At 39.6% G+C, this 27,767-nt stretch overlaps 1 protein-coding gene across 3 annotated transcripts in view; it reads left to right on the top strand.

The window, feature by feature from the left end:
- Positions 1 to 23,774, top strand: part of CACUL1 (CDK2 associated cullin domain 1) — a 55,418-nt gene extending 31,644 nt beyond the window's left edge. For all 3 annotated transcript variants that reach the window (XM_040605839.1, XM_040605840.1, XM_040605841.1), the window contains 4 exons: positions 9,442 to 9,531; positions 13,762 to 13,900; positions 19,140 to 19,183; positions 20,335 to 23,774. In XM_040605839.1, the coding sequence (XP_040461773.1) occupies positions 9,442 to 9,531; positions 13,762 to 13,900; positions 19,140 to 19,183; positions 20,335 to 20,375 (314 nt within the window). In that variant the 3' untranslated portion in view covers positions 20,376 to 23,774. The remainder of the gene's footprint in view (positions 1 to 9,441; positions 9,532 to 13,761; positions 13,901 to 19,139; positions 19,184 to 20,334) is intronic.
- Positions 23,775 to 27,767: the final 3,993 nt, after the last annotated feature.

Raw genomic sequence — 27,767 nt, forward strand, 5'->3', positions numbered from 1 at the left:
AAAAGGTGTAACAGCTCCTGAAACTCTGCTTCTAATCTTTGCAGTAGGTAAAATCCAGTGGCAGAGAGTATTTGCAAGTAATTGCTACTCTTTTTCAATATTGGCAGCTTAGTACCTGTAACAAACTTGCTTTTGAATCTTAACAAAAGGGAAAAGCTATTAACAGCTTAGTGTTGTTTCTCCTTGGTGGGTAGATCTCTTGATTTCCAATTACAAGAGTTTGCAATTACAGCTGTTCTCCTTCCCGAAACTAAAACGAGGAGGGTGGCTGCTGGGCTGAAGTCCTGCTCTGGGAGGTAGATCAGATTCTCAACATCTCGATACTGGAAAGAAAAACAACAATAACTTAAATGGGTCATATAGGTGAAAGCAGTTTTAGAAGCCAGTCTGAGGAGAAGAATTCTCCTTGGTCTTTGCCTGTGATGGTGTTTGTGGGGAAAGTAGGCTGTATCAGATTGATTATAGCACTTCCAAATAAGCGGTAGCCTTAGCAGATCGCTGTAGTACTTCAGCTGTTTATATCTGTATGTGTGTGAGTTGTTTCTTTCCTTCCATGTTAGTGTTTTGAGTTCAGGAAGTGGTTTCTCCTCCTGTAGGAGCAATGTACTGGTAGATATCACCCAGTACAAGCTGGTTCTTCCCAAAGAAGCATCTGTCTGTACTTCTGGACAGAAGTTACTCAACTAGGAAGACAAATGAACTCTATCAGAGGGAAAACCGCTTTCTTCAACACTTCTGATTTTGTTCTAATTGACTGGGCTAAGGAGCGAATATGTGCTTATTCCTATCTTTAATCAACTGAGTAAGGAATAGATTATAGAAACAGATCCTTTTGATCCAGAGGAAAGGAAACCTCTTGGGCCATGGTGAAAATGTTATAGAATAAACAGAGCCGAAAGACTTGATGGGTCATAAAATTGTTATCAGGATCGAAGGTGATAACACAGCCTGTGAATGAGGCAATTTCCTGAAATTTACTGTTTCAGAACTAGACCATGGGCTTGAAAACATGTGACATACAGGCAAAATGATTATTGGGGATTAAAGCATGAGCTCTCAGCTTCTGGCTGTCTCAGATTTTTGTTCGTGATGTATATCAAGATAATTACAGAATTAGCTACTGAAAGCTAAGCATACAGAGCAGTTTTCTGTATGCAAATTGTAATAGCATGTAGGCAATTGTTGAATGTAGTTTTCCTTGTCAGTGCTTGTGTGAGTACAGAGCTAAAACCCAGTGTAAAAATTTATCATGTATAATCACCAAAAGTAGCAATTTTTCTCATGGTTTTCCAAGAAAAATGTCTTTGTAAAAAGTCTGGAGGAGGGGGAGGACTCGCAGCCTATTTCATTATGTTAGCAGGTTCTGATTAGTTACTGTGAAAAAGATTCTTACGTATGATGGCTTTGTCTCTTTCCAGTTATGTCACTTGGATTCGGCTGAGGTGAAGGTATCTTGCTGCTCTGTTTTCTTAATTTTTATTTTTTTATTGGAGGTATATTGTAGTTCAATAGAAGGTTGTTTATGTTGGATAAGTTTTTCTTTATAAAGATGGGTGTAAGAATATTTGCACTGCATTGGTGCTTTCTGAAAGGTACCTGAAAAGTTAAATCGGATGTTAGAAAGCTGTTAGCAACTTTTCTTCAACAATGAAGTTGTCCAGCTGTCCTTTTTGGTTGCAGCAGGTACAAACTTAATACAAAATTATAAAGAATGAATCTAGTTAGAGCTGTTAGAAGTTGATAAATGTATCAAGGAGCATGTTTCCTGTGCAGAGATTTTCCTGCTGCTTATGCAGTGGTAAGCAGGAGAGGGTGTGTTGCTCTGTAGCACCCAGACCTACATACATAGCAGATGTGTTTTGCTGTGGTGACCTCCAGAAGCCTGTTGATGTCAGCCAAGCAAGGAACCCTCATCTCTTTGGCTGTGTACTGCTATAATATAATGCATTTCATTAATAAATTCCATATCTAGCTTTTGTTTGTGAGTACCCCAAGAGAAGAGGAGTAGTGCAAAAGGCTGAGAGAAGGACTGTGATACCAGGTTCATAGCCTAACTATACAGCTACAACAAAGGACACAGGTTTTATTTTGATATGTTGGGGGCTTTTTTATGCACTCCCCATGCCTCACCCTTTGGCGGAGATAGACAAGAAAAAATGAATTGGACTGACTTTTTTCCCTGCTTGATCTCACATCCCCCCCATTTTGACATCTGTCTCAATCTGCATATGAGAAGCAACCTGTTACTGCCTTGATGCATAAACTGCAGAGAAAATCTCCTGTAAAAAGGGGGGAAAACACTCTCATTTTTCAGCTTCTTATGAAAGACATTGCACCTACCCTTTCTGTATGCTGTCCTTCTGCATTTACATTCAGGAAGTTATTCTTTGTGCCTGTCATTTTTGTTGATCTAATGCTTATGTTTCATAAGTAAAAAACATTTAGTTTCATAAATGGGCTTGTTCTTGAATGGCTGTACTGAGCTGGATCGAAAGTCAGTTCAGTCCAGTGTCCTGGTCTTGACAAAAATTGATAGAGCATCATTGCAGGTTTGGTGCAGCAGTTTTGATGACCATAGAGATGTGTGCCCTGTAGGAAGAGCTGACGGTTGCCTTGCGCGGTTTAGGCTATGTCTATGTTAATAAGTGGTGTGAGGTAAAGGGAGCAGGTCCGCAGAGTATGAAACGCTTGTGTGCTGGTGTTGAGGACTCAGTGTTTGCCTTTACATGTGTTTTGACGAGTTTTATTTTACACTTGCTAATGTCTGGTCCTGTGGATAGAATGCCAGTTAGTAGTTCACATCTGGTTTGATCTTGCGCAAAAGGAGTTAATATACTCCAAGGCAGCTCTGTCATATGAACCATGGAACAGTAAACGGGGATGATCTGTGAATTTGCTTCAAAAGCACATTTCTAATCTGAACTAAAGCATTAATATAGAATGTGCCTTTAAGCATTTGAAATCACTGTTCTTTTTTTCTTCGAGAGACAGAGTGACAACTGTGATGGCAGAAGCGATACATTGAGTATCTTTCTTTCTCTAATATATTGGATGTTACTCATCTCCTGGACACTGCTTTACTTACTTTTTTTCCCTTAAAGTGTGCAAAACCACTATGAGAAGAAAATCTGCACAACCTTACTCTGCCACCTTCATAAAGCTATGTTTCTTGCTTTTTAAGTTTAAGAATGATACAGAAAAATAAAACAATACGTTTCTTACAAAAAAAAAATTAAAAAAGGCAGAATTACTTGCCTGTAGAGTGACTTGCTGTCTGTCTTTAGAATCATGCCTCTGGATAGGTAAAATGAAACGAGAAGATTCCTTCCTAAGGGCCTTAAAAATGAAGCAATGTAGCAGAGCACTAGAAGAAAACAACACTGATTTATGCCAGTGCATTTGTACCACACTAAAATGGGATGATTTCTGTTAGAATCCCTCTACAACAAGAAGCTAATTTACTCTTTTTTCCCCAGCAATAAAGCTGTTGAAATACCAGCTTTTGACAGCAGATGTTTTGGGGGGCCAGAAGGTTCTGTAACATAAAGGATCCTTTTCTGAGATGTAGGGAAGGGATGCATTTATTGTCACAGTCTTCGTTAAAAGTAATTTTACAAGATTTTTATGCATCTACAAGTTTGTGAATTTTTCAGTGTTTAATATCTGGCTTATTCTACATAGGCAAATAGTTTGATCTTATGACCTTCATTTCAAATTCCTAATTCTAACCTTAAAATCAACATACTCCTTCCCCTCCTTCCTTCCTGTCTCCCTTCCGAATATTTGTAGACACAGATAATTGATAGTGAAAATCAACTGCACTTAACGTTCTACTTTTCCAGCATGTGAGGAGATTGCTGCTACTGCAGGATAATTGACTGTTTCTTCTTTAAAACACTTTTAAAAAATCGTCACGTTAATGTCAGTCTGCTCTTAAACCTCAGCAGGTACCCCTACGCTCTTAAGAACTATAGGATAGATTTTGTAGCTATTAATCTTTCTTACACCTTCTGTGCTCTGCAGATCTGATGGAATAATCAAGAATAACATGCTCACCAGTTTAAGGGTGGTATCACTAATACTGAAGTGATAGCTGTAACTTGACAGCTAAGAGCCAATTAATTGTATTGTAACCATATTTGAAACAGCATGTGTTGTTACCAGGTATTATGGAACACACTCAAACTCTTTAAATAACACTTAATCTACACACAAATTTTGTCACTGAACTAAATTTTTTATCGGAGAACTGCGTTATTTTAAAAAGTTACAGCTATCTTTCTTTTCTTATTTCATGTTGAGTAAATTGCAGCACCTCAAAGGAAGGGAATTTTTTAATAGGAAAATAATAGTTTTAAGTAATAACTGTCATCTTTAGTCTGGCTCCTTGGTAAAGAAATAGGAACAACGTTCCCATTTCAGTAAGCCTTCGTAACATTGGAAACATGAAAATATCATCTTATTTTCCAATTATAGAAGTCCAAACTTATGTATTTCTACATTTATAGCTTCCATATTTACTCTTTCATATTTATTTCTTTCATATTTATTCTTGCTACAACACTGAATATTTTCCTTGTGATTAAGACTTGATTTTTATTTTGTAGCATTTTTATTAGATACTTAGTAAAGCTTTTGGGCTAGATAATGAGTATTTTGAAAGTAATTTCTGGCTTTCTTAAATGCCTGGTGGGAAATGCTTAGTAATAAATACAACTTCTTATTTCTAATCTAAATTTTAATTACAAACTTTTGAAGAATTTAAGTTGCTAAAAAATTATTTTTAGCTTTTTTTAAAGGAAAATGAAAATGCAGAATCTTGAGGAGTTTGATGTAACTGCAAGCATGAGGATGAAGCCAGAGGATTTTCATGCAGAAGGCTTTTGAAGTTCTAGATTGATAGTTATGTACAAATTGTACATGGGTTAAAGTAATGAAAAGGTAATATATGCTCAAGGTTCATCAGTCAATTTAATAATAAAATAGGCAGCAGGTAAAAAAAGCCAACAAACCCAAAATGCCAAAGAACAGGGGGAAAAAAAACCCACCATAAAAAAAAAAAACACCAACCAACCTCCCAAAGAACCTCAACCCAGGACAACAACAAAAATCTACAGCCGCATCTGGGACACCAGCCATAGCGGTTCCCTCCCTGTTTATTTGCTGCTGGCATGTGGCGTTCAGTCAAGTGCTTTGCATGGACTGGATTTGAGAGTAAAGGCTGGGATACAGGAACATTGGAATTCATTTAAGGTGAATATGACTTTACCACAGTAAGTCGAAGGGTATGTATGGTCAGATGAATCCTATATGTTTAAGCTGAGAGAAGGTAATTCATTATGCTATAGATTTGACTACACGTGATCTGATGATGTCTGTGCTATTAAGGTTCGGTTAGGCTGTGCGCTGATGAGAGCTCCATTGTTCCTGCTCTGCATCCCTGAATATCTCATGCACAGTTGTAGAAGGGCTCAAGTTTTCATTCTGCAAAACAGTATAAATATTGCATACATATTGGAATTAAGCACTGAAGAGAACAGTTTGTACAATGGGATAAAGATCTCCAGAATACATTTATTTGACTTCACAGCTTCGTTAAGCAATCAGTTCTGCTTCTGTTGGAGACTGGAGAGCAGCAGCTGACTTAATTAACACCTTAGTTGTGGAAGCTGTTGGAGTTGTTTTTAATGGGAATACACTTTATAATTTTAAGTGCATTGTTGAATAATAACAACATTGAACACATCTGCCTAAGGTGTACTTATATATGATTTGTTAAAACATCTTGCTGTGAACTTCTATTAGATTACTGCAAAAGGATGAAAATAATCTTCAGAGCTAACATGCAAAAGTTGTAATCTTTTTGGCAGAACAGTAAATCTTTGCCAAGCAAAATCTATTTTGAAAGGGATGTCGAAGCATAGAAAAATATTTTTTTAGAACAGCTAAAAATCTTGGGTTTTGCAAGTGAATCTTGAGTTATGAAGAAGTGAGTTTGAACTTGTTAAGGTACCATCTACTATTTCTGGAATTACTGGGGTCCCGGATCTTGCCTCAGGTGCCCCACTGTAATTAGGAGGTAGCTTAAACCTTCATAAAGGGACAAGCTTCTTCAGCGTTACTGTGCAGTAATGGAGTAACTCAGTTACTGCAGTGCCTGAAGTGCTGCAGGTTCATACCTCACTTACTCCACCATCCCTCAAAAAAATCATGAGGCCATGCTGGGTATTGTCTTACCTCAGTTCGACAATATTTCAAAGCATCTTGTATCTTTTCCGCAATTAAAACATTTTATCATGGGAACCCACACTTCTCTTCTTTGATTCTGCCGTGAGTTATTTTCAAGACTATTTGCAGGTTAATTAACTTATTTGCATATTGGTTACTTAGTCTGTAGAATGCAATATTAGTTCATAAACGCTGTGGAGGTGGTCAGATAGTATCATAGTGTCATTACCACTGTCACTCATCTGAGGCTTAGTTTTGTTCTGCCTCACCCTGCTCTGTCTTTGTAAGTGCCGCAGGTGGAGCTTCTGGGAGTAGGTAGAAGGAATCTGTGCAACTTCTGTGTGTAGAGTCTCATTAATTATTCTAATAAGGCTAGAGCCAAAGCCGTAGTATTTGGAGGACTTTTGTAAGATTGTAAAATAACAGGTAACTTCAGTATGTCTAGCACAGCTGTTTCTATTCCTTGAGTTTAAGTGACCCTCTCTTAAGAAGTAATACAGGATTGAATGTTCATGTAATTTTGCTGCAAAACTGAAGATGAATTTGTGCGTGAGGAAGTTTTACATCTTTTATTTATTTAAATCTTTGTCTATAAACTTGCACTGAGATTTTTCACTTCTATCCAGAGCAGTCTCGTTCGTTCTTATGGAGGTCATTCTGAAAATGCATGTTCTATAGGAGTGCTATTTATTCTTCAGGTATCAATGTCTAGCTTCTGGAAAACGTGTAGGCTGGATTAGTTTATACTGTATGGTTTAATGAATAGTATATTCTTTTAGTTTTCTTTATTAGTAACAGGAAATATATGCATTACTTTGTTATATTGTTCTTGAAGATAATACCATCATACCTGTATGCGTTAACTGCAGTTTGCATTGTAGTGTGTGGTGTAGTCAGTTGCAGAAAGATAAGAAACGTTAATTTCTGAAGCTGCAATGAAGTGGTGAAGAAGATATTTCTGTAGGATTGATCTCCAGGTGTATTCTTCCACTGATTCTATTCATACAATCTGTTTCTAATGCCAGGTAATGTGGTCAGTAACCTAGAACAAAAGCAAGTGGCTGCTCATTATACTTGCTTTGTTTTGCAAATATATCTGTTCGTGTTATCTCAAGGGATCCCTAGTGAAATGACTTCATGAGTGAATATTACCTTAAAGTAACAAATAGTATTGCATGTTTATGATGGTGAACTATCCTGAAGATATGGAACATCCTCTTAAACTGTTGCTTCTACAAATAATTTGGTTGGTCAGCACCTTGAGCATGTTACGGGGACTCCTTATGGGAATGCTATGGGGGTTTCCATTAGCTGGAAGGGAAGAATAAAAGGTGGAGCATCTTGCATCTCTACCGTGTCTCCAATACCATGGACTGACAGAAATGAGGTGGGCCACCAGTCTGATTTACTCATCACCTCTTGCCTTTGGTTCTTATATACCATAAAATAAAAGTTTTGTTTCTCTGCCATCTACTTGTTCTCTCTCACAAAAAAAAAAAAAAAAAAAAAAAAAAAATTAAAAATCCCCAAAGCAACTCCAAATGACATCTTTCTCTCCCACAGTATGTCCTATACATGAACAGTTATATAAAGTAGCTTCTGAAATATTTTGTAATTCATTTTGCTAGTTATAACTTGGACACTACTGAGAGCACAATTTTCAGTTTATCAGGAATAAAATCAAGAAGCTATGTTTATTTTCTTAACGTCTTTCAAAATGTTAAGGGACTTTTAACTCTGGACTTCATGGTCTGTGTCAGTATTAATTCCTAGGCTTATTTTCATTTAAATAATTTGTTATACATATTTTAGGAATATAATTTGATGCCTGCATACAAAGAACAAATGTCCAGAGAACTGTATGCTTCGCAAACCTATCGGTGAAGCTTGGGCTGAAGTAGCTCCAGTCTAATTAAATATGTATATGTATACACACACATTGTTTGGATTATGCATTACTGTCTCATATCTTCCTTATAAAGCATTATGTCCTGTATGATGTGCATCTTTCTTGGCTGTCAAGAGGCTGTTTGAAAAATCTTTAGGGAAGAGGCTGTAAATATGTCATTACAAAACAAATCACAGGCTCTTCACCCCCCTCAAGGCTTCAGCTGAAATGAGCAAGCACTTTTAAGATGGTTCTTTTTAAAATAAATTCATCTATAGCAGTTAAATATAACAACTTTGATTACTTGACGGTTAGAAGAAATACTTTATTTTTTGATCATCCTATTATATGAGCCACATAAACAGTTTCAGAAAGAGAAGAACATGCTACTAAAGATATATTTTTTTGTGGTAAATACTGTAGTGGCAGATGCTGAAGCTAGAACTGGAGATGCTCTGAAGCTTAAAAAGCAGTCTCTACAATGTAAACACAAGAAACATGCCCTTTAGGTAGAATTCTAAGAGTCAGTTCTCTGTGTAGTACAGAAAGGTGTATATATTACTCAAGCCTTTTTGTAGAGGAATAAAAACTGAGAGGCAGCAGTTGATTTAAACCTTACTGATTTATTTTCTCTTTTTTGGTGTTTCTGTAATTCAAATGCACGTATTTGAGGTTTGTACATACAAGGCAAGATAAAGGGCTAGATATTGTAATATAAGCAGTAAACGTGTATTGGCAGGTTTTTCCACAAGTGGAAGATGCAATTATTGCAATGTTTACTACAGAAGATACAAGAATGAAATAAAGATATTCACTTGTGTTCAGAAAAACAACTTTTCATATATGATTATTTACTTATTTTTTGACACTACTTGTACTTATTTCAGACTTTCAATCCATCCTTAGGTTTATGTACAAGATTCTAAGTACTGTAAGGCAAGGATTTGTGGATCTCCAGGTGTTTAGCGCACACAGTGTGAGTGTGCTTCTAAAAATAAATTGTTTGCTTCAGTTCTGCATCAGAATACTTAGAGCCATCACTGGCTCGTTTTTTTCTTGCAACTCCTGCTGCTTGTCTGAAAATGGATGAAAAATAACTTATTTCACATTTTCATCACATAATCTGAACAGAATGTCTATTTAAAGCTGAAGTGTTATTACTCTTAAGAACTAAATTGTCAATCAGGTACCTGTATGTTTCCTTTGTCAGGACATCAGATAACAAAAAAAGTACAGCTACTGTATTCCTTTGATACAAAAATGTATGTGTAAGAGTTGCTATTTCTTGATTAGAAAAATTGCTAATTCTCTTAATTTTATTTCAGCTTTACTTTTGGAAGCTCAGTCAACACCGTTTCAAATAACTCCTTCAACCATGGCAAATATTGTGAAAGGCCTGTATACACTACGACCAGGTAAAAAAGAAAAATATTTCCAGGAGTCACTCATACTTTGGTTGTGATATATTTTCCTAAATATGTATGTGGTCACCATCTATCTAATGCATGTTTAACAAACGAATGTGTGTTCTGTTCTGTCCATTGTAATGCTTCTATCTATAATTCTACTATCCAAAGGCCCTGGTTCTTATTGTTGCCCATCTCTGTTACCTGCACAAGGTACCATGTGAATACCAAAGTCATTTTTAAAAAAAACAAAGCCTCTGCTCTGGAGTCAAAGGGAAGATTTACTACTTTTGCTCTGTGGAAATAAAAAACGCTGTTTAATGAGTCAGTCGTGGCAGAAGTTTAGAAGTACTGAAATGGTGAAAATTATATTGAGTCACACTTAGAACAGCCAGATCTTTGACATGAGATGAATGACCGTTTCGTCTATGAAGCTATTATTTGGTTGATGATATTTCACAGAAGAGCTTAATTTAATTTCTGAGTACATCATGACCTCTTGTGCAGCAACAGTTATATTGAAAGGAAAATAGTGTTGCAGTTTTTAATAAATTTTGTATCAAAATCTTTGATTCTGTAAGTTTTGGAGAACTGAGTAGAGCTCTAGCCTGTGTTTGAAAAGACTTTAGAAACAGGAAGTATTCAGAATATCCATAAATAAATAGTACCTGCTTCTCTTCCTTTTACAATACTGATACTTTCTACTTGGTGTGACAGAGAGGATGATGTCTAAGCTTCAGTCTAGCTTTGCTTTGCAATCCCCATTTATAGAAATAGAAATGAGGGTGGGAAAGCTTTACAGAAAGTTTTAGTGCAATGTTTAGCATGTGTACGAGCCAGGAATGGGGTGGAGTCTCTGTTTGTAAAATGCTTGGATAAAGCACTTTAGGCAAGGATTATTTTTACAACAGCAAAATTAACATTGCACCATCATTTTTAAGGCAATATTAATTTCATTTTTATGAACTGTTCAGTACCAAAGAAAGTAAGGTTGTATACATAAGTATGAAAGTATAATTCTTTTGCAAGTAGCTCAGTGTGATTTTCTTTTACTGGACTTAATATTATAGATGATGGACTTGTGATTTCCCAGTTTTCAATTTCATATGATCCCTGTCTTGCTGTATACTTCACAACACAGTAGAAACTGGCGTGGGTTGGTATCATGGGCCTAATCAGATTTGGAATAATTGCCTTATGTGTGTAAGATATTTAACTATAAATATTGTTCCTTCAGTTTGTGATTATCTGCCTTTCCACAGCTGGGTAGGAAGACCCAAGTGACTGCCTTTAAGCTGTTGCTTAAACAGATAGACATTTGCTTTAATTACCTGCCTCTCAAACTTCTCAGCCTCTGAGAAAATGAGGAATTTTAATGTTATTCCAATCAGAAGAGCACAGGATAGACTTCTTGATGTAAAAGGCTGTTCTTTGGTGGTGCTGGTTATTGAGGATGAATTCTGAAACAATTAAGGCAAGAGTTCCTCTGAGGTAGTGCTTCTCACTTACTCCATGGGATATACTCTGTTGGATGTATCATGGAGACTGGTGAGCAGATGACTGGGAAAGTAAAGCAAAAAATGTGGCCAGTGGGAGATGCTCAGGGATTAGAGCAGCACTGGGAAGCATCTGTTTAGGCAGTGCAGAGAGCAAGAGGAGAAGCAATGCTGATGTGGCTGGTGGCCGTGAGCTTTCTCTTCTCTTTCTCTTCTTTTATTTTGTCTTCATGTTGGAGATACTTGACAGCCGTTAGATTCAAACGTTGCAGAAAAGGCTGTCTTCTAATTCTAACTCCAGCACATGGTGGCTGCAGTAGAAAACACTGAAGCCTGGACAGATGCTCAGGCTGCTAGCTGGCCCACTTGGATTTAATGTGAAATGCTTTTTTCACCTCGCCTATAATGATCTCTCAGAGGCATGAAATACCCTACCTTAGTATTTCATGTTGTGAATTCCAAGTCAGTTTCTTGGCTTGGCTCAGTTATTCAGTAGCAGTAGCTTTTTGGTAGGGAACACATTCTACATGTACCTTTTTACTGTATTTCATGAGATGAAAAGTACCATTTCATGTCTGTAGAGGGTTTGGGGTTTTTGTTGGTTGGGGTTTTCTTTGGTTTTGAGTGGTGCTATGATCTGGGGGAACAGGTGCCAGGGAAGGTTATGGAGCAGCTCATCCTGAGGGCCGTCATGCAGCGCCAGCCTGGGCTTGTGAAAGGCAGGTCCTGCTTGACAAACCTGATTTCCTTCTTCAACAAGGTGACCTGCTTAGTGGATGAGGGAAAGGCTATGGATGTTGTCAACCTGGACCTTAGTAAAGCCTTTGACACAGTTTCCCACAGGATTTTCCTGGAGAAACTGGCTGCTCATGGCTTGGACAGGTGTGTGCTTTGCTGGGTAAAAAATTGGCTGGATGGCAGGGCCTGAAGAGTGGTGGTGAATGGAGTTACCTCCCGTTGGTGGCTGGTCACAAGTGGTGTTCCCCAGGGCTCGGTTCTGCTTAATATCTTTATTGATTATCTGGACGAGGGGCGTCAGTGCTGACCTGCCGGGGGGCAGGGGGCTCTGCAGGGGGGTCTGGGCAGGCCGGGCCGATGTGCCGGGGCCACTTGCATGAGGTTCAACCAGGCTCAGTGCCGGGCCCTGCCCGTGGGTCACACCAGCCCCAGGCAGCACTGCGGGCTGGGGCAGGGGGCTGGGAGCTGCCTGGGGGGAAAGGGCCTGGGGGGGCTGGCTGACGGCCGGCTGGGCAGGAGCCAGCAGGGTGCCCAGGGGGGCAAGGGGGCCAACAGCACCCTGGCTTGTATCTGAAATAGTGTGGCCAGCAGGACCGGGACAGCGACCGTCCCCCTGTACTCGGCACTGGTGGGGCCGCACCTCAAACCCTGGGCTCAGTTCTGGGCCCCGCACGACAAGAGGGACATGGAGGGGCTGCAGCGTGTCCAGAGCCGGGCAGCGGGGCTGGGGAAGGGGCTGGAGCACAAGGCTGGTGAGGAGCGGCTGAGGGAACTGGGGGCATTTAACCTGGAGAAAAGGAGGTTCAGGGGGGACCTTGCCGCTCTCTGCAGCTCCCTGAAAGGAGGTTGTAGGGAGGTGGGAATCGGCTTCTTCTCCCAAGTAACAAGCAACAGGGCAAGAGGAAATGGCCCCAGGTCATAAACCTCCACTGGGGGAGGTTTAGATTCAATATTAGGAAAAAAGTCTTCACCAGAAGGGTTGTGAAGCACTTGAATATGCTGCCCAGGGAAGTGGTTGAGTCCCCATCCCTGGAGATATTTAAAAGGTGTGTAGATGTGGCACTTAGGGACATGGATTAGATAGAGGTGGACTTGGGCGTGGTAGGTTAATGGTTGGACTTGATGATCTTAAAAGTATTTTCCAACCTAAATCACTCTGTCATGAGTGAGGCTAGTGCACTGGTTTTTGTTTAAACCACCTGTATACTGGCAATGATTGTTTAGTGAGTTTGCTCATTGAAAAAACTGTTGAAGCTTGGCATCAACCAAGTAAATGTGGGAACTGGATAAAATCTAATTGCATTCTTTGCTCAGTCTTCTGTGTGTGTTATAATCAGCCTTGAAGCAGCGCTGAAATCTTGCTCTTGTCTTGCTCTTGTAAGGCAATGTTCAGTGTAGTGAAATTAAATCACATTTCTATCCTGAAGCTGAATTAATACAGGTTAAAATTATATAATGAACGTTTTAAAAGTGTTCATCTAAGCTTTGGAAGATCACGAGAGAATTGCATTAATTTGTAATGGGGAATGGAGAAGCAGGATTGTATGGTGATGCTACTGTACTTTCTAGAAGTAAGGCTCAGGGAAGAGAGGTGTAAGCTTTGTGAATATGCTTCCTGGAGTGAAGTGTTACAAGTGATCTGATTATCAAGGTGAATTTGCTGATCATCAGTGCCTGTCCTTGAGAGTGCCCAGAGACTCAGCAGGCCCTGTGAGATGCAGCAAGAACTGAATTTCAGTTTGGTGATGAGGTTGATGACAAAAAGTAATTACTTTATCTACATGTAAACATCTGATTTTAACAGGCCGATTATTTGTTCTGCTTTAAAGCTTGGTTTCTGTGGCTTTTGGGGATGGTTTTGGGATTTTTGTTTGTTGTTTGTTTTTGTTTTTTTTAATTCAGGATCCTAAAATGTATTTAAAATAGAGCAAAGTTACATTTGTCAAAGAGTAAAATTTTCATAAAATCCCTTCCACCTGTTTTGTTGCTTTTCCTTTTTCTACAGAATGGGTACAGATGGCACCAGCTTTATTTTCTAAATTCATCCCAAATATCCTACCCCCTGCTGTGGAATCTGAGCTTCAGGAGTATGCTGCTCAAGACCAGAAACTTCAAAGAGACCTTATGCAGAATGGATTTACTAGGTAATAATTATTAGTCTGAAGTAGTAATTGAGCTGGACAGTGCTGAAATGGTAAAACCGGATACACCTAAAAATCCTGAAGAAATAATTTAAGAATTAATAAATAACCTTCCCATCTGGAGTATCATCACGTATCTGAAGTATGGCAAACATTCCAGATGTTTTGAGCACTACCAACCCTGCAGATGGTACCAAAAAGTAAACTATTTGAAGTCTTGACATATTTTCATGAAACAGATTACTTACAGTTCATGCATCGCTGTGTTTTGATTGTCTTCTAATGCATGATCATGCTTTTGTTCAGCCTTTACTTTGGCCGTTTATTTTCTGTAAGCTTACTTTTTTCTCATGATGCCTCTGAAAATGTCAGTTGATGACTTCTTACTCCACTTTCAGAGCTATTTATACAGACGAGTGTTTATTTTAAATAGGTATTTATCTTCCAAGTAATGAAGGGGGGTGGGGAAGAACAAACAGTAAAAGAGACAGTGGAAAATGTTCATATCCTGTATTGTTCACCCTGGGCAGTGGCTGTTGCTCTGTGCTCTGCTGTTTAATCACCAGACAGAAACACAGTGCTTTCACCACAGTAGTCTATCACTTTTGCAGTAGTTTGACAATCAGATCAGACTGGGGAGTCTGTTGCGCTCTGTTCCCAAGCTTCTGCATGAAGAGAGAACATAATCTTTCCTGTTACTTGTGCAACAATGAGAACCTGGTCCTGTAGTTTGAACACCTACTAGATGGGGGTATGTTTACTATTAGATATAATCCTGTATTTTCTTTCAAAGTAATCTCTCTCTTCAGAGCTTGGTCAATTATTGAGCTTCAAAACTACTACTGATGGAAATGGTTTTGTAACTCTCTCCTTGTAAAGCTTTCCAATGAGAAAAATAATTTTTTGATAGATATGCGTGAGTTAAGACACTAAGAACAAAGCCATAAGCACTTTGGCTGAGAAAAGCAGTGCTTTTGGCCCAAGAAATAAAACTTTGAGACTTTGAAAATGAGTAGGCATATAATGCTGACAAAAGAACGTAATGCACAGAACAAAACAAAAAAAGGAACTTTTAGTTTAGTCTTAACTTTCAGTCTTACTAGTTTTGTAGGTGACTTACAGTAGTTCTGCTTACAACTGCATTTCAACAGTCCATGGAGAATTAAAATGAAGTTTCGAGTAGTAGCAGTCCATATCCACAAAAATAACGTTTCAAAAACATTTTTCCACTAAGTACCTGAGAATAAGACAGGCTTGTCAGCTTGGCTGTGAAGTTCTTTGGCTGGTACTGTGAGGAGGATACTGTATAAAAGTCTAAAGAGTAGTAGGAAGGATACTGACCGTTGCAAAGGCTAGATGCTTCTGTGGTGCTGTTAGTTGTTAGAGACTTGGTGGGATCCTCAGAATATATTTTAGCAACTCCTGTTTCATCCAGAAAAGTAATTCTCTACCACTGGAACTAATGCAAATCCATAGGAAACTGTGTCCTGTATTGTAGATGGGGACAAAGAAGAAATTAGGGCTTGAGGATAGTCATAAAAGAAAGAACTAAGTCAAGGTTTCTGTGTTGCATACTCTTTGCAGAATCTAAGAGTTCCTCTTCCTTTTGGCTTTCTGCAGTATGGGATCCTCTGGATATTAGACGTGTGAAGAGTTTTGATGTGCCTTGTAGGCTTAGAACTGGCCCACTATTGTGCAACTGCTGTTTCAATAATCAGCTGAAAGCAAGCTATGTAGCATGCTTTTAGTCTCTGAATAGGTTTTGCACAGTATATTTTATATGGTTGTACTACCAGGGAGTCACTGTAGTCTGGTAAACATGGAGGCTATATAAAGTGTTAGAGTCTGTCATCATTAAAATGACATAGGTAAAAGAAGACTGAAGTACAGGTAATGTGTTTGCAGCATGACATTTTGCAGTGGTATTTGAAATGCATTTTGCCTTGAAATGTGTCTCACGATGTAATAAGGTTCTTCCTGTGTTATGAACATAGATAATATTTATTTATAACTTTACAGAATTTTTCTGAGTTTATATTCCTACACACACACATATAAATTTTATATATATATATATATTTATATATATATGTCATGGTTTAACCCCAGCTAGAAACTAAGTACCACACAGCTGCTCACTCTCTCCCACCCCCAGAGGGATGAGGGGTAGAATTGGAAAAGAATGTAAAACTCAAAGTTGTGATAAGAACAGTTTAATAATTAAAATAGGAGGGGAATTAAACCAATAACAATAACTATAATGAAAAGGAGAGAGCAGGGGAGAGGAATAAAATCCAAAGGGAAGGGAGAAAAAAACCCCAAGTGATGCACAATGCAATTGCTCATCACCTGCTGATGCCCAACCATTCACATCACACAATTTGATTAATTGGCTGTTTTCACCCAAAACGAAATCCCCTTGAGGCACACATCAAACTTTCCCCATCCTCCCACATTACTCACCAAGTGCACCAAGTCCCATGGATCAGCTTACCCTTGCCCGGGGCACTGCCCCAAACTGTTTTCCCAAGCATCTTTCTAAGGCACACTACAGGAACTTTATCCCCTTCTACAGTAGGTAAAAGCTTAGATTGGGCAGGACCAGCTCACTTGGCAGATCCTCTGGCATTGACTAACCAGGTGGCTTTTGCTAAATGTGTATCCCAAGGTTTGATGGTCCCACCACCCGCTGCTTTCAATGTAGTTTTTAACAGTCTGTTACATGGTTTGATTTTCCCAGAGGCTGGTGTGTGGTAGGGGATGTGATATACCCACTCAGTGCCATGCACTTTGGCCCAAGTGTCTATGAGGTTGCTTCAGAAATGAGTTCCCTTGTCTGACTCATTTCTTTCTGGGGTGCTGTGTCACCGTAAGACTTATTTCTCAGGATCTGGGATAGTGTTCCAGGCAGTGGCACAGGCCGTGTTTCCAGCCATCTAGTGGTTGCTTCCACCATTGTTAGCACGTCTCAGCTATTAGGAGCAAGCTCCCTTCAGCCTGAGAGGGAGGATCTAGGAGGTACACACCATGGGGTACCCTGTGGTTTTACCTGTGGGACCACAGAGGGCACGTGGTGGGGAGAGAAGATATAAGTAGATTCCATGATTGGCTCTCCAAAAAGGAAAAGCTAAAGGTGCAGTTATCAATAATCCCTGCCAGAGAACACCTGAATAACAGGGGTGACAGCAATACTGAGTATGCAAACTAGATTAGTTTCACAGCCAGTAAATATTATCATATCATAAACCAGTACTGTGAAGGACAGTGCAATGATAGCTTTAACCCAGACCCCATGGGCCATCAAGAGCACCACAAGGAACACATACTGCAAGTAAGGTACGTAATGCAACTCTGAGATCATGAGCAGCAGCTGAGAGAAGAAAGAAAATAATGAGGCCAGTGAGTATTTAACCAATACAAAGAATACTTATAACAATTTTATTTTAACACGCTCTAGTCAGATCCGTTGTTATCTTAACCCTTTGTGCCCCATGTTGGGTGCCAAAAAGAACTGTCATGTTTTGACACCAGCCAGACTCCCCCTACCCTCAGAAGGATGGGGAGGAAAATCGGAAAAGAATGTAGCACTCAAGGGTTGAGATAAGAACAATTTAATAATTAAAATAAGAGGGGAAAAAACCAAACCAATAATAATTGTAATGAAAAGGAGGGAGAAGGGAAGGGAGAAAAAAAAACCAAGTGATGCACAGTACAGTTGCTCACCACCTGCTGACAAGTGCCTAGGCAGTTCCCCAGCAGCAATCCACCAGCCCCAGCCGGTTCCCCCCAGTTTATATACTCAGCGTGATGTCCCATGGTATGGAATATCCCTTTGGCTAGTTTGGGTCAGCTGTCATGGCTCTGTCTCCTCCCATTTTCCTGTGCCCCTCTAGGTTTCTGGCAGGGCCTGAAAAGCTGAAAAATCCTTGACTTAGTATGAACATTACCCAGCAAGGACTAAAAACATTAGTGTGTTATCAACATTGTTCTCACACCAAATACAAAGCAGGGCACTGTACCAGCTACTGAGAAGAAAATTAACTCTATCCCAGCTGAAGCCAGGACGATGTATAAAAGTTTTTTTTCTCTTTTGCTAAGTACTGTGCCCAGTCTGTTCTCTACTGGCTTAGTATGAAATGTCATCTATTCTCCTCCAATTGAGTTAAAAAATGATGATGTCTTTGCTGTTGCATTTCCTACAACAATGAGCATGAGGAACATGGCACAGTGAAGCATCTTCAGCAGCATTAATGGCATGTCGGGTTCTAGCCGAAACAGCTTATTAATGCTATTAAATACTGTCATTGCAGAAGGTGGAAAGACAAGCTAGTTCCTTGGTGGTATTTCTCTTGTGAAAGACCTTAATTAAGGCATACACAGTGAGTGCACCACTTTGAGAGTGGTTTCAGGGAAGAACACTTTGTATTATTAGAAAAACCTCTCAATTTCTGCCAACTACCAGCAGATAACTGTGAAATTATAACCACTGTGATGAAAATACATTGGAATCTCTATCTTATATAACAGTATCACTAGCATATCTGTCATCACAAGAAACTTGTGAAGCACTAAGATTTTCCAGCTTTAAGAGTTTGTGTGTACAAGGATAAAAGAAAAATATTTTTATAAATAGATGGGAATTTGACATTGGGTTTTTAGGAGCAATGATGTTAACCAGCGTTTATACAACTTTAGCTACTTAAATCTTCTACTTGAAGAGGGAATGCTGTCAGCTCAGACTTGTGTAGAGTCTGATTGTTGGATTTTTCAGGAGCATCTTCCCTCTTTAGACTGATAGATGCGGAGTTTTTCATAGTTCTATAAGGTTTGGTTGAGGAGTTTGAATTGAAGACAATTTTATGCATAATTTGAGATTACACTGCATATGAGCAATTTTCCTCATCTTCATTTTGTAGAAGTCTATCGTATAAAATCAAACCTACTAATTTTAACAAAAGCGTGAGCTAATTGAATCTGTAAAATATAGCTTATACTTCTGTTTCAGTAAATTGATGATACTGCAGTCACATGTTATTGCTACTATGGTTGCATTTTGTTTCTAAAGTCCATAAAAGTCAATTATTGTGCTGAGGTATTTCACTATTTTTCCCCCTTTTTTAAAATCACAGAATGATTTGGGTTGGAAGGGACCTTTTAAAGGTCATCTAGCCTGCAATGAGCAGAGACATCTTCAGCTAGTTCAGGTTATCATGAAAATACCTTTCTTCCCCTTCTTTCCTAGAGGTGACCAGTCACGCAAGAGAGCTGGAGAAGAGTTAACTTACAGTAAGTATGCATCTAACCCTGCCCTCCAGTGTGCTGCAGTCCCTGATGGCTTGGGCACAGACAAGTAGTGGTGGACTTTGGGTTCTCGGGGGTGGTGGAGTGTCAGAGGCTGCATGTCCACATGTAGCTAGCTTGTCTGCCAATGTAACCTTTACCATTCTAAGTAATAATACAAAATTATTGGATTTAGAGCCTGGCTGACTGTGCTGGAGTCCCACAGCCACCTGTAAGGTAGTAAGATACCCCAGCAGCTACCGAGGCCAAGATACTTCTACTTCATTTAAGTGGAAGCTGAGGTTTTGAAGAACTTAGTTGTCCCAACTCTGTCTGGTCAGGATACACATAACAGGCAATGAAATGATGAGCCAGTCCACCTTGGATATAAATCACCCACTAGTGATGTGTGTTTCTGTGGGAGTTTGGAGGGCTTGTGCTTTTCAACTTGGAACCCTAAATTACATGTCTGATACAACCTGGGATCCAGCTGCATTGAGATACTACAGGCAGTATTTGGCTATAAATGTTGGAGGCATGAGCAGGGAAGTTCTCTTCCATTTTTAGATGGAAGTTTCTTGCTGCATGTTTAACTGTGAGGTTCTTCACTTCGTTACTCCGTTAATCTCCCCCAGTATAGATTAGGGAACTGGGGGATGAGACGCAGGGAGAAATGAATGATGTTTCCATACTCAGTTGGTTGCTCTACTCCAGACAGCCCTAATTTGGGTGCAGTCAGCCAAAGGTCCTGTCTTCTGTGCTGACTAAATATTTGGCCACGAGAGACTCTAGTCCCATACATTGTAGGCTAGGACTGAAGTACAAAGTTCTGTTTGTCATTAAATGGCTTTGGGGACTGGGGAATACCTGGCATTGTGTACTTCAGTTCATTTTACCACATACTTTCCACCAAGTTCCTTCCTGTGCTTTCAGCTGAGTATGTTTGCTTTATTACCTACCATAAAATGTCATCCAGTTTTATGATGACTTCTTATTACAACCTAAAGTGAACGAATGGGTGTTTTATGTGGTAGATCAGCTTCTGTTTGCAGTGTTAACATTTTGCAGGCAATGCTGGGTTTTGGGGCTGCTGGGGGAAGGGAGGCAAAACCCTAAGTTTAATATGAGAATTTCTTGAACTTTTTATATAATTTCAGATGGCTCGTCAGCTTGTGCAAGCTCCAGGGGGTACAGATAGTGAATATACTGGATCAGCTTCTATTTCTAGCCAGAACAGACACTGGAGGAGCACAGGTGGTATCTGGAGCCTCCTTTGGCGACTGCTGATACTTGAGCTCTGACATGAACTATGCCTCAAAGAAGAGTTTTGGACTTTCTTCTTTATATAATAAAACGTCAGTTGCTGCTACAATTGGGATACCTTTGAAAGACATGATCCCTTGGTCTAGCCTATCAACAAGTTCATGTTCTGCGATTTTTGTGAGGAATGCACCTTGAAAAACAATCCTTTCAAAGTGGAAATGGGCAGCCGAAATCAGCAGCTTCCAAAAGTGTTAGAATGGAAGAATCTTTTTTGCACTCTTTTCTTAATATTAAGGACATTCTTAAAACTAGTTAACACGTCAGTGTATTAGTTTTTAAACTTCAAGGTATTTTCTGGAGCTTTTACTTAATAAGAATAAAGTTATTTTGCAGTATTTGTTCGTTAGTTTAAAAATTGTCAGCTTTTAAGAGTTGGTCCCATATAAATGTATCTTCTGTCAGGGAGTTTAAAATTCCAGATTTTTCTTTTATCTTTTTTTTTTAATTGGTATTTTGAAATCTGTTTTCCTATGTGTTTGTACTCTGTGCCTTCAGCTTGTGCACTTTGCAACTTTATAGACCATATTTTGTTACTGCAAAATGTGTTCTTGAGGAAAAACTTGATGCGAACAAACATGCTGCAAAGCTGCACTTTTCTCTTGCATTAATGGGAGGTGAATTTAAGGAGAAAGGAAGAAAAGTTGAACCTATATCACCATCACTAATAATGACTTGGAAGTTTGTCCCCTTTTATGTTTCATATGTATTAGTGTTTAATGCTGGGACCAACTCTTGTAGAACTCTCTCATTGACTTTTTATTGGCTTCCATAATTGCAATAGATTGAGATGTGAATTCCAGACTGAATGAAATACTAAGATGTGTTTTATGCTGTGCTATGTAGAAACATTGTGGGCAAAATTCTCCAGTCAAGTAGGTCTGCAAAGTGCATCTCTGTCAGCACAAACCAGATTTGCACCTGGTTGGTCAGCGAACAATGGTACCTGTCCATGATCACTTTGTGGTTCCTGTGCCATTTCTCCTGTTTCAGGGATGTGATGGGGGTATGCTAGTGGATGTAGTCGGAATGAGGGAGTTGAGGAGTGATCTAATACACGCATGTGTACTCATCAGCCTCCTGCTTCCAGTCTTGTGTAAACTCAGCTGGAGATCCAGCTGAGCCCAGTTCCGGGAGATCTGGACCTATGGTCTAAATCCTAGTGATTGTGACATGGTTTTTAATCAATAGTATGAGCAATGTGATTCTTTCATGAGGGGAGAAACATACTTGAAAAAGCAGTTTGAATACAGGTTGTTTTTTGTTATTACTATGGATTTATTTTTTATCACCTTTAGTTACGAAGAGAAATGAGTTGGTAATATAAAAATATTTCTGAAGTGAAACAAAAGTTTGTTCAGTTGTGCAAGACAAAACTCTTATGCCCGTTTAAAAAAACAACACAAAAAACCAACACAACCCCCTTTATGCTTGTATGGGTTCATTACAAAATGCAGGAAAAAAGAAAAAAATAGATGCGGCAGGGACAAAGATTTTTTTCCTTTTTGTTCTGTATGCAGGCTTCATGTAAATGAATTTAATTCTGTCAGTTTCACGTCAGCCACTTTGGCAATGCCATTAGTTCGGGGGGTGGTGGGGAGGAAGAATGAGGACGACACTGCTGTGATTGACCAAGTCTGATTTACCTATATATTCCTTTGCATATTTGCAAAGCCTATTTAATTTGGAGGAAGGTTTTCTTTTAAAATTAAAAATGAATGCTTTTGTTTCGTTTTTTTCTGTGTAGAATATTGCCAGCAGTGTGATCTCGTCCCCAATAGTGGAAACCCAAACCACTCTGAGCACGGATTTTTCAGGTGTTGGTAGTGTTTGCTTCAACGTTGCTATCAGCTACTTAAGTTGAAGCAGAATGAGATAAAAACAGGGGGTTTGAAAATTTGGCTGAAGTATGCAGTAGAGAAGTTAATGAAGGCTAATAGGGAACAAAAAATGATTTACCAGCTTCCAGGTTTTTATCAGTTTTGGTTTTAAACAAAATTTAAGTCTCTGATAGTGTCCTTAGCTTTAAAAAACACTGCTGAAATGACAATATTCTTGAGTTAAGAATAGATACATTAACCTAATTTGGTTGGTTTGTTTACAACTTCATTACCGTTCTAGTTCACATAATAATCAAGCTCTGTCATCTTTGTCAAGTGTTCATAATTCTTTTCTGTTCCTAAAGTGGTTTTACTGGTTCAAGTTTGTGAATAACATGTAGTGCTTTTGCTTCATATTTGAGGCAAGGGTTCAACATTCATTTTACATTGTGTTATGTTTGGGACACAGACTTCTAAAGCAGTCATTCCATCAAAAGGTAAAGCATTCCTGTCAGCGTGGTTCGCTTCATACTCACTGAGTAGCGCTTGGATGCTTCTCAGTCCTGTGTAGCATTCTCACTTGGCCACCATACTTGAGAAATCTGTTTGTTAAGCACTGTGTTATGTTGTAAATTTGGCATTAAAGTTCCTGTGTGTTTTGGCATTATTAACACAATGCTGAAATATTGTTTATCTGTTAAAGACGTTACCATTGTGACTGAGCATGAAACAGAATACAGCGTACTATACTAAATTATTTTGTTCCTCTGTAAAATTGCATTTTACTTACAGTAAAACTAACTCAGCCAACTTGAGCATTGGTACTGCAAAGCCACAGTCACCAACAGCATGATCCTAACTGCAGTATTTAATTTAACCAAATAACTTGTGGTAAATCCGTTGCACCTGTAGCTTACTCTGTTAAGATTAAGCAGTAAAGTTGGTTATACAATGGGTGTCCTCTTTATGTTGCACTGGTTCTATAGCCGAACTTGCTACATTAAAATATTTTTAGGTTAATTTCACTTCTTGATTTGGGAAGATGAATATTTACATTAGTCCTGCTGACTACTGTAATGGTAGGCCATTGTCAATATATGGTCAAGGTGGTCTTTGATACAAACAATGAAGGTGTGTGGGGGTCTAACTAGATAAATACTCAACTCTTCTGCAGTTGGATCTCCTTGATGCCTTTCTGCAGTTGTTGGGGAAGTGTTTGTGGATGAATCTTTTGAAGCAAAAGGTTTTGACTCTTGTCATTTGATAGAAATATGATCAGCCAGATTCATTGTTTTTAATTTTTCCCTGACGTGATTGTTTACTTTCTACATGTTAAAAAAAACCAAACTACAAAGACCATGTTTTGAGCGACTGAAAAACGTGTTTCATGTACACTGTGCCAACCCTAGTGGAAGGACTATTCCGTAGAACTACGGAATAAAAACCAACTGCTTGAATTTGACTCCTGTCTTCAACCCAGCTCCAGCAGAGAGAAAACAAAGATTTTTGATGCCTTGACATGCACCAGATACCCAGAGGGCACTTAGTGCAGCACAGAGTGGGGACTTTTAGGATCAATTGACCACAACCAAAAGGTACTGCTAGGGAGAAATCGTTACTGCTTGGGTTAGTGTACTTGCCTTTCTGCTCTGCTGGGACAATGTGATAACGTGGGGATGAGTCACTGTGCTGATGCCAGTTGAGTTGAAAATTCCTTTTTTGAGGGTTGTCTTATGTTGACAACTCATTTAAACTTAAATTCAGAGCTGAATACTGTAAATTAGTTTCTTAATGGTAGTATTTGCTTGCATCAGTGGTGTCTGCTTTGCTACTCTGAAGAGTTCCTTCACTGCTCTTGGAGCACCTCTACTAGAAGCCTTTAAATGTACGTTAAAGATTGCTGCATCTCTGTGGAGATGTTTGCATAGTGTAATACCGAGCTGCAAACTGTGCTCCCAACATTGGGCGGGAAAAATGTAGGTGGTCAGGCTTTGTGTCCCCTGCTTACTCAGACCTGAGGGTCTGCAGGAACAGACACACGTGCTTTGCTAGTAGGAGGTGCAGCCTTCTCTGTGCTGTTCTTTGGCTGAGCGTAAGCAGGGGAGGGGGGAGTCCTGCAGTGCAGTTGCTTTGCTAGGCCGATGCATGTGAGTCACATCAGTGCTATAGCATGTACTCGTGTCCCACCATGCACGTGCTCAGGACAGAGTCTGATCTTCATCCATGACTATTAAGACTTTTGTGAAAAGAAACGGAGGTCTCAGTCCCATCCAGTCTTTTATTTCTAGGCAAGACAGAGGACAATTTGCAGGTAGAATCTGATCTTTCCTTCTAGAGCTTTCTTGCAAAATATTCTTTGGCTGGTAGAGGAGAGGGAATCTCTCCTCCAAGGAAAAGGACTATGGGACATCTGTCTCTGATTTTTGTCTACTGGTCTCCAAGGCAACGTGGTACAAGACAGTCAATCGTATTGAGTACACTATGCTTACAGCACAGCAAGACTTTTAATTATGGATTTAATCTGGGATAAACAATGGTCTTTTTGGTAGGCTCACAAACCTCAGGTATTGGTAATCGTGGAAGGTGTGAACCAGGGATGGACTTACTCTAGCAGGTGTCATTCTAGTAATTACAGGTCAGAGGAAGTTTATTTTTTCCCAGGGGACATTACTTATTATAGTGTAAATTGGTGTGATACTGCCCCAACAAGGTTTTTTTATACCCATAGCGCCTGTTAACAGAATGTCAGAGAATCTGAATTTTGTCTTTATCAGCCTTGAAATACACTGGCTTTGAATGGGGAGCAGTATCCCGTGCAAGGGGAAGCCTTGCCTTCCGTCAGGAGGTGCAGAAGATCAGTGTTCCTACATTACTGAAACAAGACAAACAGCTGATTTGGCCTCAGTTGAAAGCTCCTTGACAAAGTGCTTTGTACTTGGCTAGAGGGAGTAGAAAGATTAAACCCATGTATCTTGACCTAACTTGAATGACTGGTTTAAGGGAATTCCAAAATTTCATAGGCAAGGAGTACTTGGAAATTCCTTCCGGCTGTCCCTGGGATGCTCCAGATACAGTTGGTTATTATTGCTCTTTCTTTGCTGCTGCTAACTGATCTAATTAGCACAGGACAGGAAAATTGACTCCCCTAATGACGACAACAGAATGGATTTAGGTAATAGCACTTGCTTCCTTTTTAGTATTGTTTTTCAGCCAATCCTGGTTTAGTATTAGAGGGCAGCAGGTAACTTGTTTATTAGCACCATTTGCCGTCTACCAGCAAATGGAATGATTTTGTGTAGAGAACAGCTCAGAAATGAGCATCTTGGGATGGTTGGTACCTGTTACCCTGTGGATGAGAGACATCGTCGGGGCAAGTCTGAGTGTACTGCTGAAGAGCTGAGGTGGTCCATCCGCTTAGGTTCATGCTGTGACTGTCCTATAGAAGTATATAGCAACTGTGAAGTGAATTGTGCTTTGAGCACACGCCCAAGGACTCTACAGTCAGTTACCATGGGATAGCTGATGCTCTGCAAATTCACATTTTATATTCATAATAACCTGTTCCCGTAGCAGGAATGGCTGTGCAGTGACATACGACTCACATTTGAAATCGGTCAAGGCATTAAATCTTAAAAGTAACCTATTTGTAAGGTGCCTAACGTAAATTCCCTGTATGGTCAATGTGAAGCCAAAGATTTTTCCCACAGGTACCGCACAGCACTAAATGGATATACTTTATGATTTCCATTTTTGGGTCTCTGTTACTAGCCGTGGCTTGCTGGTAGTTGAACCGGTCTCATCAAAGGAGAAGGAAGCAGATCTTGCCAGACAGGACCTGGCCTACCTATGCAAGAGCAGAAGGAAAACAGGCCTGTTTAGTTCTTTTGACTAATGACTTTTGTACTAAGCCTTTACGGAGCAGGCACCTGCTGTTCCCAGCTGCTTGGATAACCCAAGTTGTTCCAGGTACGTAGTTTTGATGGTTTTCTCTGTTGGAATGAATCTTTGGCAGAATGTCACCGGAGGTATAGAACCATTTCCCTTAAAATACAGAGGTGCATCATACCTGGTGATTATCTATTTGTAATCTAAGCGATCTCATGATCCTATTTCTTCCCTTAGTTACAGCTTCTGAATGTGTGTTCAAGTGATGATGTGCTTTCCAGTTATGGCTTCAATCTTCTACCTCAGAGAATGTTGTAGTTACTGGGTACAGATATGCAGGAGAGAGAGGCCTGTCGAGTAAAATTAAATTCTTCATGCCTATTTCAGCTTCATGTTTCCTTCCAGGAATGTGTGGTTAATTGAAAAAGTACACACACGATCCTTCACCTCTTTCATAATTTGGCATAATAACATTTTATTCTTTCTTTTCTAATAATTCCCAGCATTGACTTTGCCTTTTCTTAAGCTGTGTATCAAGCTAACACTTATTCAAGCTATCTGTTGTAATCCTCAGATGTAGTTTGTGGGTAATAGTAGTTCCTCCTTGTGGAAGTAAAATGAGGACCATGTTTTCCCAATGCATCATTTTGTCAGTCAATATAAACATATGTAGTCTGTATCTCTCACCCCATTGCATAGTGAAATGAAGCCCTGTAGCTCTTTGTAGTCAATCCTCTTCTTCCCTGGATGATGGCACGTGAACTCTGCGTTTCATTGTTCACCTCAATGCTTTTTTTTCAGCTTTTTATGAGCACAGCAATTAGAATGACCCCAGCGCTGTGGAATTCTGCTGGTGCCCTCTCTGTGTTGTGAGCACTGTCAGTTCCTGCTCTGTAGCTTTCCAGTGGCAATTTATTCATGTGGAAAAGCTGCCCCATTATCTCGTGGTAGCTTTCGTAAAGAGCTTTTGATGAGAGAGCTCACCAAACACCCTGTGGAAATCTGTGTATATAAAGGATCTCAGTTGCCACGTGCTTGTTGAATGTAATTCAGCTACGTCTGTCGTCATAGAAAGCCATGTATCCGTGCTACAAACTACTGAAGCAAGCCCTCATCACTCATATTTTATAGCTCTCTGTTTTAGCATGGTGGTGTCACTGCACAGGCTCAACTGTCCAAACTCTGACATCGCAGGTGATGAGAGTTCAAATGGGAATTTGTGATGTCACACTCTGATCCTGCTGAAGAATTGGGAATTATCAGGATGATTTCCTTGGGTAAAAGGGAACAAGGCAGACTTTTTTAGCATGATAATACTTGGTTTCTTTTATTTAGCAGAGTTTCTGCTGCTCTTTCTCTGCTGCAGATTCTCAGAACTCGGACTAACCGGTTGTGAGCCACTTCATGACTCGCTGCTGCAGGAGAGGAGAGCGAGCCGGCTGAGTGCCTTTGGCTGCCAGCACAACTGCTCATCTTCGGAGAATCTACTTGCATCTGAAGATCCAAACTGAGCAAAGAAAACCGAGCAGAGCAGGCCGGCAGCCATTCCGCTGCTCCGGCTGAGG

The sequence above is a fragment of the Falco naumanni genome, chromosome 9, assembly GCF_017639655.2.
Source record: "Falco naumanni isolate bFalNau1 chromosome 9, bFalNau1.pat, whole genome shotgun sequence".
Lineage (NCBI taxonomy): Eukaryota > Metazoa > Chordata > Aves > Falconiformes > Falconidae > Falco > Falco naumanni.